General features: G+C 49.0%; 2 protein-coding genes across 2 annotated transcripts in view; both read left to right on the forward strand.

Annotated features, from left to right (window-relative positions):
- Positions 1-4,022, forward strand: part of LOC135528962 (serine/threonine-protein phosphatase 2A 55 kDa regulatory subunit B beta isoform-like) — a gene marked incomplete at its 5' end in the record, with an annotated part of 4,419 nt that extends 397 nt beyond the window's left edge. The window contains 2 exons of the mRNA XM_064957940.1: positions 2,126-2,238; positions 4,017-4,022. Of these exons, the coding sequence (XP_064814012.1) occupies positions 2,126-2,238; positions 4,017-4,022 (119 nt within the window). The remainder of the gene's footprint in view (positions 1-2,125; positions 2,239-4,016) is intronic.
- LOC135528959 (serine/threonine-protein phosphatase 2A 55 kDa regulatory subunit B gamma isoform-like) lies at positions 3,998-17,493 on the forward strand. Its single transcript, XM_064957937.1, has 6 exons — positions 3,998-4,172; positions 12,201-12,365; positions 13,422-13,591; positions 13,974-14,065; positions 15,431-15,506; positions 16,497-17,493. The coding sequence occupies exons 1-6, from the start codon at positions 4,022-4,024 to the stop codon at positions 16,737-16,739; spliced, it is 897 nt and encodes a 298-aa protein (XP_064814009.1). The 5' UTR covers positions 3,998-4,021; the 3' UTR covers positions 16,740-17,493.
- The last annotated feature ends 1,735 nt before the right edge of the window (positions 17,494-19,228 follow it).

The raw sequence follows: 19,228 nt of genomic DNA on the forward strand, positions 1-19,228 counted from the left end.
GTAAATGAAATGTAAATGTAAGACTAACGACCCATAGTCCTCCTCTATCAGAATACTGCCCATAGTCCTCCTCTATCAGAACACAACCCATAGTCCTCCTCTATCAGAATACTACCCATAGTCCTCCTCTATCAGAATACTACCCATAGTCCTCCTCTATCAGAACACTACCCATAGTCCTCCTCTATCAGAACACTACCCATAGTCCTCCTCTATCAGAACACTACCCATAGTCCTCCTCTATCAGAACACAACCCATAGTCCTCCTCTATCAGAATACTACCCATAGTCCTCCTCTATCAGAATACTACCCATAGTCCTCCTCTATCAGAACACAACCCATAGTCCTCCTCTATCAGAATACTACCCATAGTCCTCCTCTATCAGAATACTACCCATAGTCCTCCTCTATCAGAACACTACCCATAGTCCTCCTCTATCAGAACACTACCCATAGTCCTCCTCTATCAGAACACTACCCATAGTCCTCCTCTATCAGAACACAACCCATAGTCCTCCTCTATCAGAATACTACCCATAGTCCTCCTCTATCAGAATACTACCCATAGTCCTCCTCTATCAGAACACAACCCATAGTCCTCTATCAGAATACTACCCATAGTCCTCCTCTATCAGAATACTACCCATAGTCCTCCTCTATCAGAATACTACCCATAGTCCTCCTCTATCAGAATACTACCCATAGTCCTCCTCTATCAGAACACAACCCATAGTCCTCTATCAGAATACTACCCATAGTCCTCCTCTATCAGAATACTACCCATAGTCCTCCTCTATCAGAATACTACCCATAGTCCTCCTCTATCAGAATACTACCCATAGTCCTCCTCTATCAGAATACTACCCATAGTCCTCCTCTATCAGAATACTACCCATAGTCCTCCTCTATCAGAATACTACCCATAGTCCTCCTCTATCAGAATACTACCCATAGTTCTCTATCAGAATACTACCCATAGTCCTCCTCTATCAGAATACTACCCATAGTCCTCCTCTATCAGAATACTACCCATAGTCCTCCTCTATCAGAACACAACCCATAGTCCTCCTCTATCAGAATACTACCCATAGTCCTCCTCTATCAGAATACTACCCATAGTCCTCCTCTATCAGAACACTACCCATAGTCCTCCTCTATCAGAATACTACCCATAGTCCTCTATCAGAATACTACCCATAGTTCTCTATCAGAATACTACCCATAGTCCTCCTCTATCAGAATACTACCCATAGTCCTCCTCTATCAGAATACTACCCATAGTTCTCTATCAGAATACTACCCATAGTCCTCCTCTATCAGAATACTACCCATAGTCCTCCTCTATCAGAATACTACCCATAGTCCTCCTCTATCAGAATACTACCCATAGTCCTCCTCTATCAGAAAAATGCCCATAATCTTCCTTTCCATCGACTGTGAGTAGACACACTACCCATAATTCCTCTTTTCCACCAACAGTCCGTAGACTACACATCCCATAATCCTCCCCTAGCAGAAGACTACCAATAATTCCTCCTTTCCACAAACAGTGAGTTGACTACATTTCCCATAATCCTTCTTGCCACAAACTGTCAGTTGACCTCACTACCTTTAATCCGACATTCCACCAACGATCAGTTGAGTTGATTACCAAAATCGTTCCCCTAATAGAACACTGAGAATGGTAAATAAACTACATGACCCATAATTCCCACTTCCTGCTCAACGCAAACTCACACGTAAACTTGCATTTGCTACCATCAACATTCAGAAAAGACAGAGATTTATATTATATTTCAAAATATATTATATTTAAATATTGTGCAACGTCTTATAGTTGTGAATGTCCACTCCTCTCCTGGTGTCAAATGAAAAGGAGGAAACTGAACCATTGGCATGTTTCATCCAGAATATATCATGACCCTGAAACTCTAACACAGATAAGAGCACTGTCAACCAGCCAGACTTGGTCTCAAACATTATCTCTGTGTGTGTGTGTGTGTGTGTGTGTGTGTGTGTGTGTGTGTGTGTGTGTGTGTGTGTGTGTGTGTGTGTGTGTGTGTGTGTGTGTGTGTGTGTGTGTGTGTCTGTGTCTGTGTCTGTGTCTGTGTGTGTGTGCGTCAGATAAGACCATCAAGCTGTGGAAGGTGAGTGAGCGAGACAAGCAACCGGAGGGCTACAACCTGAAAGATGAGGAGGGCAGGGTGAAGGACATCTCTACAGTCACATCACTACAGGTACACACACACACACACACACACACACACACACACACACACACACACACACACACACACACACACACACACACACACACACACACACACACACACACACACACACAGACACACACCTCTTGTTTTGTCCCTCATTCAGCCCATCCCCCTAACCCTCCCTCTCTCTCCCCCTCCTGCCATCCCTCCCTCTCTCTCCCCCCCCTGCCATCCCTCCCTCTCTCTCCCCTCCTGCCCTCCCTCCTTCTCTCCAACCTCCTACCCTCCCTCCCTCCGCCCCTCTCCTCCTCCTTTCTCTCCCCCTCCCTGCCATCCCTCCCTCTCCCAACCTCCTACCCTCCCTCCCTCCGCCCCCTCTCTCCCTCCCTCTCTCTCCCCCCTCCTGCCCTCCCTCCTTCTCTACAACCTCCTACCTTCCCTCCCTCTGCCCCTCTCTCTCCTCCCTCTCTCACTCCCCCCTCCTACCCTCCCTCTCTCTCTCCAACCTCCTACCCTCCCTCCCTCCGCCCCTCTCTCTCCTCCCTCTCTCACTCCCCCCTCCTGCCCTCCCTCCCTCTCTCCAACCTCCTACCCTCCCTCCCTCCGCCCCTCTCTCTCCTCCCTCTCTCACTCCCCCCTCCTGCCCTCCCTCCCTCTGTCCCTCTCTCTCTCCAACCTCCTACCCTCCCTCCCTCTGTCCCTCTCCAAACTCCTAACCTCCCTCCCTCTGTCCCTCTCCAACCTCCTACCCTCCCTCCCTCTGTCCCTCTCCAACCTCCCTCCCTCCCTCTGTCCCTCTCCAACATCCTACCCTCCCTCCCTCTGTCCCTCTCCAACCTCCTACCCTCCCTCCTTCTGTCCCTCTCCAACCTCCTACCCTCCCTCCCTCTGTCCCTCTCCAACCTCCTACACTCCCTCCCTCTGTCCCTCTCCAACCTCCTACCCTCCCTCCCTCTGTCCCTCTCCAACCTCCTACACTCCCTCCCTCTGTCCCTCTCCAACCTCCTACACTCCCTCCCTTTGTCCCTCTCCAACCTCCTACCCTCCCTCCCTCTGTCCCTCTCCAACCTCCTACCCCTCCCTCCCTCTGTCCCTCTCCAACCTCCTACACTCCCTCTGTCCCTCTCCAACCTCCTACCCTCCCTCCCTCTGTCCCTCTCCAACCTCCTACACTCCCTCTGTCCCTCTCCAACCTCCTACCCTCCCTCCCTCTGTCCCTCTCCAACCTCCTACCCTCCCTCCCTCTGTCCCTCTCCAACCTCCTACCCTCCCTCCCTCTGTCCCTCTCCAACCTCCTACCCTCCCTCCCTCTGTCCCTCTCCAACCTCCTACCCTCCCTCCATCTGTCCCTCTCCAACCTCCTACCCTCCCTCCCTCTGTCCCTCTCCAACCTCCTACCCTCCCTCCCTCTGTCCCTCTCCAACCTCCTACCCTCCCTCCCTCTGTCCCTCTCCAACCTCCTACCCTCCCTCCCTCTGTCCCTCTCCAACCTCCTACCCTCCCTCCCTCTGTCCCTCTCCAACCTCCTACCCTCCCTCCTACCCTCCCTCCATCTGTCCCTCTCCAACCTCCTACCCTCCCTCCCTCTGTCCCTCTCCAACCTCCTACCCTCCCTCCCTCTGTCCCTCTCCAACCTCCTACACTCCCTCCCTCTGTCCCTCTCCAACCTCCTACCCTCCCTCCCTCTGTCCCTCTCCAACCTCCTACCCTCCCTCCCTCTGTCCCTCTCCAACCTCCAACCTCCCTCCCTCCCTCTGTCCCTCTCCAACCTCCCTCCCAGGTTCCTGTGTTGAGACCTACAGACCTGATGGTGGAGGTACGTCCTAGGAGGGTGTTCTCCAATGGTCATACCTACCATGTTAACTCCATATCGGTCAACAGCGACGGAGAGACCTACCTGTCAGCTGATGACCTGAGGATCAACATGTGGAACCTGGGGATCACAGACCGCAGCTTTAGTATCCTTCACTGGGAGAGGGACACACACACACACACACACACACACACACACACACACACACACACATGTACAGAGACATACACACACACACACACACACACGTACAGAGACATACACACACACACACGTACAGAGACACACACACACACACACACGTACAGAGACATACACACACACACAGTTGTGGAGACCCACACACACAAACAGGAAAGCAGACACACACACACACAAACACACACACAGTTGTGGAGACCCACACACACACACAGGAAAGCAGACACACACACAAACATACACACACACACATACACACACACACACACACACACACACACACACAGGGAAGCAGACATACACACACACACTCAAACACACACACACACACACACAGGATTTAGGTGCTGTCCCGGTACTGTTTATAGTGAGGTAAGGAGACCGGTACTGTTTATATTGAGGTAGTGGCCCGGTACTGTTTATATTGAGGTAGTGGCCCGGTACTGTTTATATTGAGGTAGTGACCCGGTACTGTTTATATTGAGGTAGTGGCCCGGTATTGTTTATATTGAGGTAGTGGACCGGTACTGTTTATATTGAGGTAGTGGCCCGGTACTGTTTATATTGAGGTAGTGGCCCGGTACTGTTTATATTGAGGTAGTGGCCCGGTACTGTTTATATTGAGGTAGTGGCCCGGTACTGTTTATATTGAGGTGCTGGCCCGGTATTGTTTATATTGAGGCAGTGGCCCGGTACTGTTTATATTGAGGTACTGGCCCGGTACTGTTTATATTGAGGTAGTGGCACGGTACTGTTTATATTGAGGTAGTGGCCCGGTACTGTTTATATTGAGGTGCTGGCCCGGTACTGTTTATATTGAGGTAGTGGCCCGGTACTGTTTATATTGAGGTAGTGGCCCGGTACTGTTTATATTGAGGTAGTGGCCCGGTACTGTTTATATTGAGGTGCTGGCCCGGTATTGTTTATATTGAGGCAGTGGCCCGGTACTGTTTATATTGAGGTACTGGCCCGGTACTGTTTATATTGAGGTAGTGGCACGGTACTGTTTATATTGAGGTAGTGGCCCGGTACTGTTTATATTGAGGTGCTGGCCCGGTACTGTTTATATTGAGGTAGTGGCCCGGTACTGTTTATATTGAGGTAGTGGCCCGGTACTGTTTATATTGAGGTAGTGGACCGGTACTGTTTATATTGAGGTGCTGGCCCGGTACTGTTTATATTGAGGTAGTGGCCCGGTACTGTTTATATTGAGGTAGTGGCCCGGTACTGTTTATATTGAGGTAGTGGCCCGGTACTGTTTATATTGAGGTAGTGGCCCGGTACTGTTTATATTGAGGTAGTGGCCCGGTACTGTTTATATTGAGGTAGTGGCCCGGTACTGTTTATATTGAGGTAGTGGACCAGTACTGTTTATATTGAGGTAGTGGCCCGGTACTGTTTATATTGAGGTAGTGGCCCGATACTGTTTATATTGAGGTAGTGGCCCGGTACTGTTTATATTGAGGTAGTGGCCCGGTACTGTTTATATTGAGGTTTGTGGCCCGGTACTGTTTATATTGAGGTAGTGGCCCGGTACTGTTTAAATTGAGGTGCTGGAGCTCCACAATACTTTTAATCTTATAATCTATAAGAGGAACAGGAAGTAGAACATTTGAGTTGCCGGAACTCAGCTCTGACTCTCTATGGCTCTGTGCCAGTCTTCCTGCCCAATCACTGACTCTATGGCTCTGTGCCAGTCTTCCTGCCCAATCACTGACTCTATGGCTCTGTGCCAGTCTTCCTGCCCAATCACTGACTATATGGCTCTCTGCCAGTCTTCCTTCCCAAGCACTGACTCTCTATGGCTCTGTGCCAGTCTTCCTGCCCAATCACTGACTCTCTATGGCTCTGTGCCAGTCTTCCTGCCCAATCACAGACTCTATATGGCTCTGTGCCAGTCTTCCTGCCCAATCACTGACTCTCTATGGCTCTGTGCCAGTCTTCCTGCCCAATCACTGACTCTCTATGGCTCTGTGCCAGTCTTCCTGCCCAATCACAGACTCTATATTGCTCTGTGCCAGTCTTCCTTCCCAATCACAGACTCTCTATGGCTCTGTGCCAGTCTTCCTGCCCAATCACTGACTCTCTATGGCTCTGTGCCAGTCTTCCTGTCCAATCACTGACTCTCTATGGCTCTGTGCCAGTCTTCCTGCCCAATCACTGACTCTATATGGCTCTGTGCCAGTCTTCCTGCCCAATCACTGACTCTCTATGGCTCTGTGCCAGTCTTCCTGCCCAATCACTGACTCTCTATGGCTCTGTGCCAGTCTTCCTGCCCAATCACTGACTCTCTATGGCTCTGTGCCAGTCTGCCTGCCCAATCACTGACTCTATATGGCTCTTTGCCAGTCTGGGTAGGAAGGTCCAGATGTAAGATCTTAATTTGAAGCAGTTTGATAAAGCAGGAAACTAATCTTGCAGTAACAGGAAATGTTTTGGGGTGTCAGGTAGCCTAGTGGTTAGAGCGTTGTGCCAATAACCAAAAGGGTTGCTAGATCTGTACGCTTGTTTACTCCATGTGTAACTCTGTGTTGTCTGTTCACACTGCTTTGCTTTATCTTGGCCAGGTCGCAGTTGTAAATGAGAACTTGTTCTCAACTGGCCTACCTGGTTAAACAAAGGTGAAATAAAAAATAAAATTATAAAAATATAAAAATATAAAATCCCCGATCTGACAAGGAATAAATCTGTTGTTCTGTCCCTGAACAAGGCAGTTAATCCACTGTTTGCCCGGTAGGCCGTCATTGTAAGTAAGAATTTGTTCTTAAATTCTTAACTGACTTCTCTAGTTAAATAAAGGTTCAATTTTTAAAAAAACACATAAATACAACATTTTAATTCTTATATGGATTATAATTATTGGACATGTTTGGTTGATACATTTTTCATAATTAGATATCAAGTTTGACGTTTCAAAGTGGAAATGACAAACGTGTAGGAACCTTTTAAACGTCAAATTTGCAACAAGATTAAAATGTCCTTCATTGGCAGGAAAGTTGTTCTGCAACAAGGTGATCAAATTACGCTCCTCCATCTGTAGGCTGCAGTGTTTAAACAGTTCAGTACCAGAGACCCAGTCGTTCATTCTGTCTGTTCAGTTGTTCTGCAACAAGGTGATCAAATGACGCTCCTCCATCTGTAGGCTGTAGTGTTTAAACAGGCTCTACCATAACAGGACCCTGACCTAGAAAACATCTACAGAGAAGTTTAAATAATTCACTCCGTGTCAACTCCCTACTCTCTACTCCACTAAGACACATGGGGCCCGCTGCAAATAGAATGTGTGTGTGTGTGTGTGTGTGTGTGTGTGTGTGTGTGTGTGTGTGTGTGTGTGTGTGTGTGTGTGTGTGTGTGTGTGTGTGTGTGTGTGTGTTTGTGTGTGTGTGTGTGTGACAGGGTTGATTAAGTTCAGTAGCTGAGGCTAAAAACAATCATTGCATATTTATAGTGTGTCTGTGTACAACCACCACATCCATCTACTGTACAGTTAATCCGGCTAGCTACAACCACCACATCCATCTACTGTACAGCTAATCAGGCTAGCTACAACCACCACATCCATCTACTGTACAGCTAATCAGGCTAGCTACAACCACCACATCCATCTACTGTACAGCTAATCAGGCTAGCTACAACCACCACACCCATCTACTGTACAGCTAATCAGGCTAGCTACAACAACCACACCCATATACTGTACAGCTAATCAGGCTAGCTACAACCACCACACCCATCTACTGTACAGCTAATCAGGCTAGCTACAACCACCACACCCATCTACTGTACAGCTAATCAGGCTAGCTACAACCACCACATCCATCTACTGTACAGTGAATCAGGCTACTACTGTACAGTTAGTCGGGCTAGCTACAACCACCACATCCATCTACTATACAGCTAATCAGGCTAGCTACAACCACCACACCCATCTACTATACAGCTAATCAGGCTAGCTACAACCACCACACCCATATACTGTACAGCTAATCAGGCTAGCTACAACCACCACATCCATCTACTATACAGCTAATCAGGCTAGCTACAACCACCACACCCATCTACTATACAGCTAATCAGGCTAGCTACAACCACCACACCCATATACTGTACAGCTAATCAGGCTAGCTACAACCACCACACCCATCTACTATACAGCTAGTCAGGCTAGCTACAACCACCACACCCATCTACTGTACAGTTAATCAGGCTAGCTACAACCACCACACCCATCTACTGTACAGCTAATCAGGCTAGCTACAACCACCACACCCATCTACTATACAGCTAATCAGGCTAGCTACAACCACCACACCCATCTACTGTACAGCTAATCAGGCTAGCTACAACCACCACACCCATCTACTGTACAGCTAATCAGGCTAGCTACAACCACCACACCCATCTACTGTACAGCTAATCAGGCTAGCTACAACCACCACATCCATCTACTGTACAGTTAATCAGGCTAGCTACAATCACCACACCCATCTACTGTACAGCTAATCAGGCTAGCTACAACCACCACACCCATCTACTGTACAGTTAATCAGGCTAGCTACAACCACCACATCCATCTACTGTACAGTTAATCAGGCTAGCTACAATCACCACACCCATCTACTGTACAGCTAATCAGGCTAGCTACAACCACCACACCCATCTACTGTACAGCTAATCAGGCTAGCTACAACCACCACACCCATCTACTGTACAGCTAATCAGGCTAGCTACAACCACCACACCCATCTACTGTACAGTTAATCAGGCTAGCTACAACCACCACACCCATCTACTGTACAGCTAATCAGGCTAGCTACAACCACCACACCCATCTACTGTACAGTTAATCAGGCTAGCTACAACCACCACACCCATCTACTGTACAGCTAATCAGGCTAGCTACAACCACCACACCCATCTACTGTACAGTTATTCAGGCTAGCTACAACCACCACACCCATCTACTGTACAGTTAATCAGGCTAGCTACAACCACCACACCCATCTACTGTACAGCTAATCAGGCTAGCTACAACCACCACATCCATCTACTGTACAGTTAGTCAGGCTAGCTACAACAACCACACCCATCTACTGTACAGCTAATCAGGCTAGCTACAACCACCACATTCATCTACTGTACAGTTAATCAGGCTACTACTGTACAGCTAATCAGGCTAGCTACAGCCACCACACCCATCTACTGTACAGTTAATCAGGCTAGCTACAACCACCACACCCATCTACTGTACAGCTAATCAGGCTAGCTACATCCACCACCGCTATTACTGTACAGTTAATCAGGCTAGCTACAACCACCACATCCATCGGGTCCTGTGTGGCTCAGTCGGTAGAGCATGGCGCTTGCAACGCCAAGCGTCGTGGGTTCGATTCCCGCTGGGACCACCCATATGTAAAAGTAGTGGCCCCAGCCGACTTGTAAGTCGCTTTGGACAAAAGCGTCTGCTAAATGGGATATATTTATTATATTATCTACTGTACAGCTAATCAGGCTAGCTACAACCACCACATCCATCTAATGTACAGTTAATCAGGCTAGCTACAACCACCACACCCATCTACTGAAGAGTTAATCAGGCTAGCTACAACCACCACCTCTATTACTGTACAGTTAATCAGGCTAGCTACAACCACCACATCCATCTACTGTACAGCTAATCAGGCTAGCTACAACCACCACATCCATCTAATGTACAGTTAATCAGGCTAGCTACAACCACCACATCCATCTACTGTACAGTTAATCAGGCTACTACTGTACAGCTAATCAGGCTAGCTACAGCCACCACACCCATCTACTGTACAGTTAATCAGGCTAGCTACAACCACCACACCCATCTACTGTACAGTTAATCAGGCTAGCTACAACCACCACACCCATCTACTGTACAGCTAATCAGGCTAGCTACAACCACCACACCCATCTACTATACAGCTAATCAGGCTAGCTACAACCACCACACCCATCTACTATACAGCTAATCAGGCTAGCTACAACCACCACACCCATCTACTATACAGCTAATCAGGCTAGCTACAACCACCACACCCATCTACTGTACAGCTAATCAGGCTAGCTACAACCACCAAACCCATCTACTGTACAGCTAATCAGGCTAGCTACAACCACCACACCCATCTACTGTACAGCTAATCAGGCTAGCTACAACCACCACATCCATCTACTGTACAGTTAATCAGGCTAGCTACAACCACCACACCCATCTACTGTACAGTTAATCAGGCTACTGCTGTACAGTTAATCAGGCTAGCTACAACCACCACATTCATCTATTGTACAGCTAATCAGGCTAGCTACAACCACCACACCCATCTACTGTACAGCTAATCAGGCTACTACTGTACAGTTAATCAGGCTAGCTACAACTACCACATCCATCTACTGTACAGTTAATCAGGCTAGCTACAACCACCACATTCATCTATTGTACAGCTAATCAGGCTAGCTACACCCACCACACCCATCTACTGTACAGCTAATCAGGCTACTACTGTACAGTTAATCAGGCTAGCTACAACTACCACATCCATCTACTGTACAGTTAATCAGGCTAGCTACAACCACCACATCCATCTACTGTACAGCTAATCAGGCTAGCTACAACCACCACATTCATCTATTGTACAGCTAATCAGGCTAGCTACAACCACCACATCCATCTACTGTACAGTTAATCAGGCTACTACTGTACAGTTAATCAGGCTAGCTACAACCACCACCTCTATTACTGTACAGTTAGCTACAACTACCACATATATCTACTGTACAGTTAATCAGGCTAGCTACAACTACCACACCCATCTACTGTACAGCTACTGTACAGCTAATCAGGCTAGCTACAACCACCACACCCATCTACTGTACAGCTAATCAGGCTAGCTACAACCACCACACCCATCTACTGTACAGCTAATCAGGCTAGCTACAACCACCACACCCATCTACTGTACAGTTAATCAGGCTAGCTACAACCACCACTACCATCTACTGAACAGCTAATAAGGCTAGCTACAACCACCACACCCATCTACTATACAGCTAATCAGGCTAGCTACAACCACCACATCCATCTACTGTACAGTGAATCAGGCTAGCTACAACCACCACACCCATCTACTGTACAGTTAATCAGGCTAGCTACAACCACCACCGCTATTACTGTACAGTTAATCAGGCTAGCTACAACCACCACATCCATCTACTGTACAGCTAATCAGGCTAGCTACAACCACCACATCCATCTACTATACAGCTAATCAGGCTAGCTACAACCACCACATCCATCTACTATACAGCTAATCAGGCTAGCTACAACCACCACACCCATCTACTGTACAGCTAATCAGGCTAGCTACAACCACCACACCCATCTACTGTACAGCTAATCAGGCTAGCTACAACCACCACACCCATCTACTATACAGCTAACCAGGCTAGCTACAACCACCACACCCATCTACTGTACAGCTAATCAGGCTAGCTACAACCACCACACCCATCTACTGTACAGCTAATCAGGCTAGCTACAACCACCACATCCATCTACTATACAGCTAATCAGGCTAGCTACAACCACCACACCCATCTACTGTACAGTTAATCAGGCTAGCTACAACCACCACATCTACTACTGTACAGTTAATCAGGCTAGCTACAACCACCACATCCATCTACTGTACAGTTAATCAGGCTAGCTACAACCACCACAGCCATCTACTCCTCCAGACACAGTCCTGTGTTGTTCTACCTGAGTATCTCTCCTTCAGACACAGTCCTGTGTTGTTCTACCTGAGTATCTCTACTCCAGACACAGTCCTGTGTTGTTCTACCTGAGTATCTCTCCTTCAGACACAGTCCTGTGTTGTTCTACCTGAGTATCTCTACTCCAGACACAGTCCTGTGTTGTTCTACCTGAGTATCTCTCCTCCAGACATAGTGGACATCAAGCCAGCCAACATGGAGGAGCTAACAGAGGTGATAACAGCAGCAGAGTTTCATCCTCACCACTGTCACCTGTTTGTCTACAGTAGCAGCAAAGGATCTCTACGTCTCTGTGACATGAGGGCCTCGGCACTTTGCGACAGACACACCAAACGTGAGTTGGCTACACACGGGGAGATAAAGGCCTCTGCGGTCGGTCTCTAAATCATGTGTATTCGGATCTTACCCTTTGAGGTCCAGAGTACGACTACTGCTGGTTCTGATAATTAATTGCTCCCACATGGTGTCCCAGGTCTAAATCAGTCCTTCATTTAAATCAGGAGTAGATCTGGATTCCACCTACATGTTGTCCCAGGTCTAAATCAGTCCTTCATTTAAATCAGGAGTAGAACTGGATTCCACCTACATGTTGTCCCAGGTCTAAATCAGTCCTTCATTTAAATCAGGAGTAGAACTGGATTCCACCTACATGTTGTCCCAGGTCTAAATCAGTCCTTCATTTAAATCAGGAGTAGAACTGGATTCCACCTACATGTTGTCCCAGGTCTAAATCAGTCCTTCATTTAAATCAGCAGTAGATCTGGCTTCCACCCACATGGTGTCCCAGGTCTGAATCAGTCCTTCATTTAAATCAGCAGTAGATCTGGCTTCCACCCACATGTTGTCCCAGGTCTAAATCAGTCCTTCATTTAAATCAGCAGTAGATCTGGCTTCCACCCACTTGTTGTCCCAGGTCTGAATCAGTCCTTCATTTATATCAGCAGTACAACTGGCCTCAGGTCCAGATTGGAGTTTACACCCCCTTATATTGTGATATCCATCTTTCCTCTCCCTTCATCTCCTCTCCTCCCCCCTGTCTCCTTCCTCTCCTCTCCCGCTCCTCCCTATCTACCTCTTCTCCCCCTCTCCTCTCTCCTCGTCTCCTCTCCCTCCTCTCATCGCCTCTCCTCCTCGTCTCCTCTCTCCTCCCCTCGTATCTTCTCTCCTCCTCTCTCCTCCCCTCGTCTCCTCTCTCCTCCCCTCTCCTCTCCCTCCTCTCTCCTCTCCTCGCCTCTCCTCCTCTCCTTCCCCTCTTCTCTCTTCCCCTCGTATCTTCTCTCCTCCTCTCTCCTCCCCCTCTCCTCTCCTCCCCTCGTATCCTCTCTCCACCTCATCTCCTCTCCCCTGTATTTTGTCATCTCCACCTCCCTCCACCTCTCTCTTCCTTTAGTCTTTGAGGAACCAGAGGACCCAGGAAGTCGTTCGTTCTTCTCTGAGATCGTGTCGTCGGTGTCGGATGTGAAGTTCAGTCACAACGGGCGGTACCTGCTGACCAGGGATTACCTGACGGCCAAGGTGTGGGACTTACACATGGAGAAAGGCCCTGTCGAAACCTACCAGGTCAGCCCGCTAAACAAACACACACACACTAGACACACGCAGAAACACACATGGAGAAAGGCCCTGTCGAAACCTACCAGGTCAGCCCGCTAAACAAACACACACACACTAGGCACACGCAGAAACACACATGGAGAAAGGCCCTGTCGAAACCTACCAGGTCAGCCCGCTAAACAAACACACACACACTAGGCACACACAGAAACACACATGCACACACACACTAGTCACACGCAGAAACACACATACATTCACACACTCACGCACGCATGTACACACACACACAAATTAAATGAATGCCTTGGAAAAACCTGTCAACAATCTCTCCTGCCCTCTTCCTCTCCCCCCCCCCCTCCCTTCTCCCATGTCTGTCTCTCTGTAGGTTCATGACTACCTGAGGACTAAGCTGTGCTCTCTGTACGAGAACGACTGCATATTTGACAAGTTTGAGTGTGTCTGGAACAGCTCCGACAGGTGTGTGCGTCTTCGTCTCCTCTGAGGCTTTATCCCACAGATAAATCAGTCCCAGAGAAGAGCTTTGGAGATGTCAAAATCAATCCCTTCTCTCCTTCCCTCTCTCTCCTTCCCTCTCTCTCCTTCCCTTCTCTCCTTCCCTTCTCTCCTTCTCTTCTCTCCTTCCCTCACTCTCCTTCCCTTCTCTCCTTCCCTCTCTCTCCTTCCCTTCTCTCTACTTCCTGTTCCAACCCAACCCTTCCCTCTCTCCATCTCTCCTCCTCTTCCTGTTCCAACTGCACCCTTCCCTCTCTCCATCCCTCCTCTTCTTCCTGTCCCAACCTCACCCTTCCCTCTCTCTCCATCTCTCTTCCTCTTCCTGTCCCAACCCCACCCTTCCCTCTCTCCATCTCTCCTCCTCTTCCTGTCCCAACCCCACCCTTCCCTCTCTCCATCATCTCTTCCTCTTCCTGTCCCAACCCCACCCTTCCCTCTCTCCATCTCTCCTCCTCTTCCTGTCCCAACCCCACCCTTCCCTCTCTCCATCTCTCTTCCTCTTCCTGTCCCAACCCCACCCTTCCCTCTCTCCATCTCTCTTCCTCTTCCTGTCCCAACCCCACCCTTCCCTCTCTCCATCCCTCCTCCACTTCCTGTCCCAACCCCACCCTTCCCTCTCTCCATCTCTCTTCCTCTTCCTGTCCCAACCCCACCCTTCCCTCTCTCCATCTCTCGTCCTCTTCCTGTCCCAACCCCACCCTTCCTTCTCTCCATCTCTCTTCCTCTTCCTGTCCCAACCCCACCCTTCCCTCTCTCCATCTCTCCTCCTCTTCCTGTCCCAACCCCACCCTTCCCTATCTCCTTCCCTTCTCTCCTTCCCTCTCTTCCTCTTCCTGTCCCAACCCCACCCTTCCCTCTCTCCATCTCTCCTCCGCTTCCTGTCCCAACCCCACCCTTCCCTCTCTCCATCTCTCCTCCTCTTCCTGTCCCAACCCCACCCTTCCCTCTCCATCTCTGCTCCTCTTCCTGTCCCAACCCCACCCTTCCCTCTCTCCATCCCTCCTCCACTTCCTGTCCCAACCCCACCCTTCCCTCTCCATCTCTGCTCCTCTTCCTGTCCCAACCCCACCCTTCCCTCTCTCTCCATCTCTCTTCCTCTTCCTGTCCCAACCCCACCCTTCGCTCTCTCTCCATCTCTCCTCCTCTTCCTGTCCCAACCCCACTCTTTTCTCTTTCTCATCCCTTCCTTTTCTTCTCCCTCTCTTTGTCCCTCTTTCATTCCCCCCTTCCATCTTCTCTCCTCCTTCTACTTTCTCTCTCTCTCCTCCTCTCTCACCTCCTCCTCTCCCTCCTCTCCCTCCTCCTCTCTCTCCCTCCTCCTCTCCCCAGTGTGATAATGACTGGGGCGTACAACAGCTTCTTCCGGATGTTTGACAGGGAGACGGGGCGGGGCGTGACCCTGGAGGTAAGCATATATACAAGTGGCTTACGTAAGTCACTAACGTAAGCCACTAAAGTAAGTCGCTAACATAAGCCGCTAAAGGAGGCCGCTAACGTAAGCCGCTAACGTAAGCCGCTAACATAAGCCGCTAAAGTAAGTCGCTAACTTAAGTCGCTAACGTAAGCCGCTAAAGTAAGTCGCTAACGTAAGCCGCTAAAGGAGGCCGCTAACGTAAGCCGCTAACATAAGCCGCTAAAGTAAGTCGCTAACGTAAGCCGCTAAAGGAGGCCGCTAACGTAAGCCGCTAACGTAAGCCAGTAACGTAAGTCGCTAACGTAAGCCGCTAACGTAAGCCGCTAAAGGAGGCCGCTAACGTAAGCCGCTAAAGGTTGGCCGCTAATATAAGCCATTAACGTGAGTCTCTGTGCTACTGAAATCCAAGTGTGGAGAACTGCTGGTTGATGATGTCACTCACCAGGTCTAATCTGATCAGAGAGAAATAATGAAACCACTTTCTGGTCCAGATTTCAATTTGCCTGCTCTAAACGTCTCCTCTCCTCTCCTCTCCTCTCCTCTCCTCTCCTCTCCTCTCCTCTCCTCTCCTCTTCTCTTCTCTCCTCTCCTCTCCTCTCTCCTCTCTCCTCTCTCCTCTCCTCTCATCTCCTCTCCTCTCTCCTCTCTTTCTCTCCTCCTCTCCTCTCCTCTTTCTCTCCTCCTCTCCTCTCCTCCTCTCCTCTCCTCTTTCTCTCTTTCTCTCCTCTCCTATCCTCTCTCTCCTCCTCTCCTCTTTCTTTCCTCCTCTCCTCTCCTCTCCTCTCCTCTTTCTCTCCTCTTTCTCTCCTCTCCTCTTTCTCTCCTCTCCTCTCCTCTTTCTCTCCTCTCCTCTCCTCTTTCTCTCCTCTCCTCTTTCTCTCCTCTCCTCTTTCTCTCCTCCTCTCCTCTCCTCTCCTCTTTCCCTCCCCTCCTCTCCTCCTCTCCTCTCCTCTCCTCTCCTCTCCTCCTCCCTCCCTGGAGGCGTGGCGAGAGACCAGTAAGCCGCGAGCTGTACTGCGGACGCGACGAATCTACACCGGGGGCAAGCGTCGTCGCGGCGACGTGGGGGTGGACAGTCTGGACTTCACTAAGAAGATCCTCCACATGGCCTGGCACCCCGAGGAGAACATCATCGCTATAGCCTCCACCAACAACCTCTACATCTTCCAGGACCGGGTCGGCCCCGACACACAGGGTCCAGACCTGGGTTCAAATACCATTTAACACCGGGTCGGCCCCGACACACAGGGTCCAGACCTGGGTTCAAATACCATTTAACACCGGCTCAGCCCCGACACACAGGGTCCAGACCTGGGTTCAAATACCTTTTAACACCGGGTCGGCCCCGACACACAGGGTCCAGACCTGGGTTCAAATACCATTTAACACCGGCTCGGCCCCGACACACAGGGTCCAGACCTGGGTTCAAATACCATTTAACACCGGGTCAGCCCCGATACACAGGGTCCAGACCTGGGTTCAAATACCATTTAACACCGGGTCGGCCCCGACACACAGGGTCCACACACACACACACACACACACACACACACACACACACACACACACACACACACACACACACACACACACACACACACACACATCCTAACCCTAAACACACGCACACACACACACACACACACACACTGATTGTTGCACACAAATTGAAAGGAAATAACAAAAACATCAGAGACTCCATGGAATGAGTTGGACAGGCCTGAGATCAGTCTATAAGGTGAATGAGTTGGACAGGCCTGAGATCAGTCTATAAGGGGAGTTGGACAGGCCTGAGATCAGTCTATAAGGGGAGTTGGACAGGCCTGAGATCAGTCTATAAGATGAATGAGTTGGACAGGCCTGAGATCAGTCTATAAGATGAATGAGTTGGACAGGCCTGAGATCAGTCTATAAGATGAATGAGTTGGACAGGCCTGAGATCAGTCTATAAGGTGAATGAGTTGGACAGGCCTGAGATCAGTCTATAAGATGAATGAGTTGGACAGGCCTGAGATCAGTCTATAATGTGAATGAGTTGGACAGGCCTGAGATCAGTCTATAAGATGAATGAGTTGGACAGGCCTGAGATCAGTCTATAAGGTGAATGAGTTGGACAGACCTGAGATCAGTCTATAAGATGAATGAGTTGGACAGGCCTGAGATCAGTCTATAAGGTGAATGAGTTGGACAGGCCTGAGAACAGTCTATAAGGTGAATGAGTTGGACAGGCCTGAGATCAGTCTATAAGGTGAATGAGTTGGACAGGCCTGAGATCAGTCTATAAGATGAATGAGTTGGACAGGCCTGGGATCAGTCTATAAGGGGAATGAGTTGGACAGGCCTGAGATCAGTCTATAAGGAGAATGAGTTGGACAGGCCTGAGATCAGTCTATAAGATGAATGAGTTGGACAGGCCTGAGATCAGTCTATAAGATGAATGAGTTGGACAGGCCTGAGATCAGTCTATAAGGTGAATGAGTTGTACAGGCCTGAGATCAGTCTATAAGATGAATGAGTTGGACAGGCCTGAGATCAGTCTATAAGATGAATTAGTTGGACAGGCCTGAGATCAGTCTATAAGATGAATGAGTTGGACAGGCCTGAGATCAGTCTATAAGGTGAATGAGTTGGACAGGCCTGAGATCAGTCTATAAGATGAATGAGTTGGACAGGCCTGAGAATCAGTCTATAAGATGAATGAGTTGGACAGGCCTGAGATCAGTCTATAAGGGGAATGAGTTGGACAGGCCTGAGATCAGTCTATAATGTGAATGAGTTGGACAGGCCTGAGATCAGTCTATAAGATGAATGAGTTGGACAGGCCTGAGATCAGTCTATAAGATGAATGAGTTGGACAGACCTGAGATCAGTCTATAAGATGAATGAGTTGGGACAGGCCTGAGATCAGTCTATAAAATGAATGAGTTGGACAGGCCTGAGATCAGTCTATAAGATGAATGAGTTGGACAGACCTGAGATCAGTCTATAAGGGGAGTTGGACAGGCCTGAGGTCAGTCTATAAGATGAATGAGTTGGACAGGCCTGAGATCAGTCTATAAGATGAATGAGTTGGACAGGCCTGAGATCAGTCTATAAGGTGAATGAGTTGGACAGGCCTGAGATCAGTCTATAAGATGAATGAGTTGGACAGGCCTGAGATCAGTCTATAATGTGAATGAGTTGGACAGGCCTGAGATCAGTCTATAAGGGGAGTTGGACACCCCTGAGTTCACTATCTAAGGTGTCTGAAGACAGAGGTAGGTGGTGTGTGTGTCCCAGACCGCAGTGACCCAGTGTGTGGATCCAATCACTGTTTATATTGTTATTTTAGTCAACAGTCACGAGACGTCCCGTTTAACAGATTCCCTTTATGATCACAAGACCTCAGCACACCTGGAAACACAGGACACCTTTACACACACTTGGATACACAGGACACCTTTACACACCTGGTGAGAGTGGACACTTATGGACCCCTTTACACACACCTGGTGAGAGTGGACACTTCTGGACACCTGGTGACCCATCTGGATTAATCTAGACACCTGGTGAGAGTGGACACTTCTGGACACCTTTACACACACCTGGTGAGAGTGGACACTTCTGGACACCTGGTGACCCATCTGGATTAATCTAGACACCTGGTGAGAGTGGACACTTCTGGACACCTTTACACACACCTGGTGAGAGTGGACACTTCTGGACACCTGGTG

Source organism: Oncorhynchus masou, unplaced genomic scaffold, assembly GCF_036934945.1.
Source record: "Oncorhynchus masou masou isolate Uvic2021 unplaced genomic scaffold, UVic_Omas_1.1 unplaced_scaffold_1063, whole genome shotgun sequence".
Taxonomy (NCBI): domain Eukaryota; kingdom Metazoa; phylum Chordata; class Actinopteri; order Salmoniformes; family Salmonidae; genus Oncorhynchus; species Oncorhynchus masou.

What these genes read in the sequence shown, in the direction of transcription:
- LOC135528959 (XM_064957937.1), top strand. Translation starts at nt 4,022, where the DNA reads ATGGTGGAGGTACGTCCTAGGAGGGTGTTCTCCAATGGTCATACCTAC. An exon ending in TTGCGACAGACACACCAAAC is followed by an intron (nt 12,366 to 13,421) that starts GTGAGTTGGCTA and finishes CTCTTCCTTTAG; the next exon opens with TCTTTGAGGAACCAGAGGAC. An exon ending in GTCTGGAACAGCTCCGACAG is followed by an intron (nt 14,066 to 15,430) that starts GTGTGTGCGTCT and finishes TCCTCTCCCCAG; the next exon opens with TGTGATAATGACTGGGGCGT.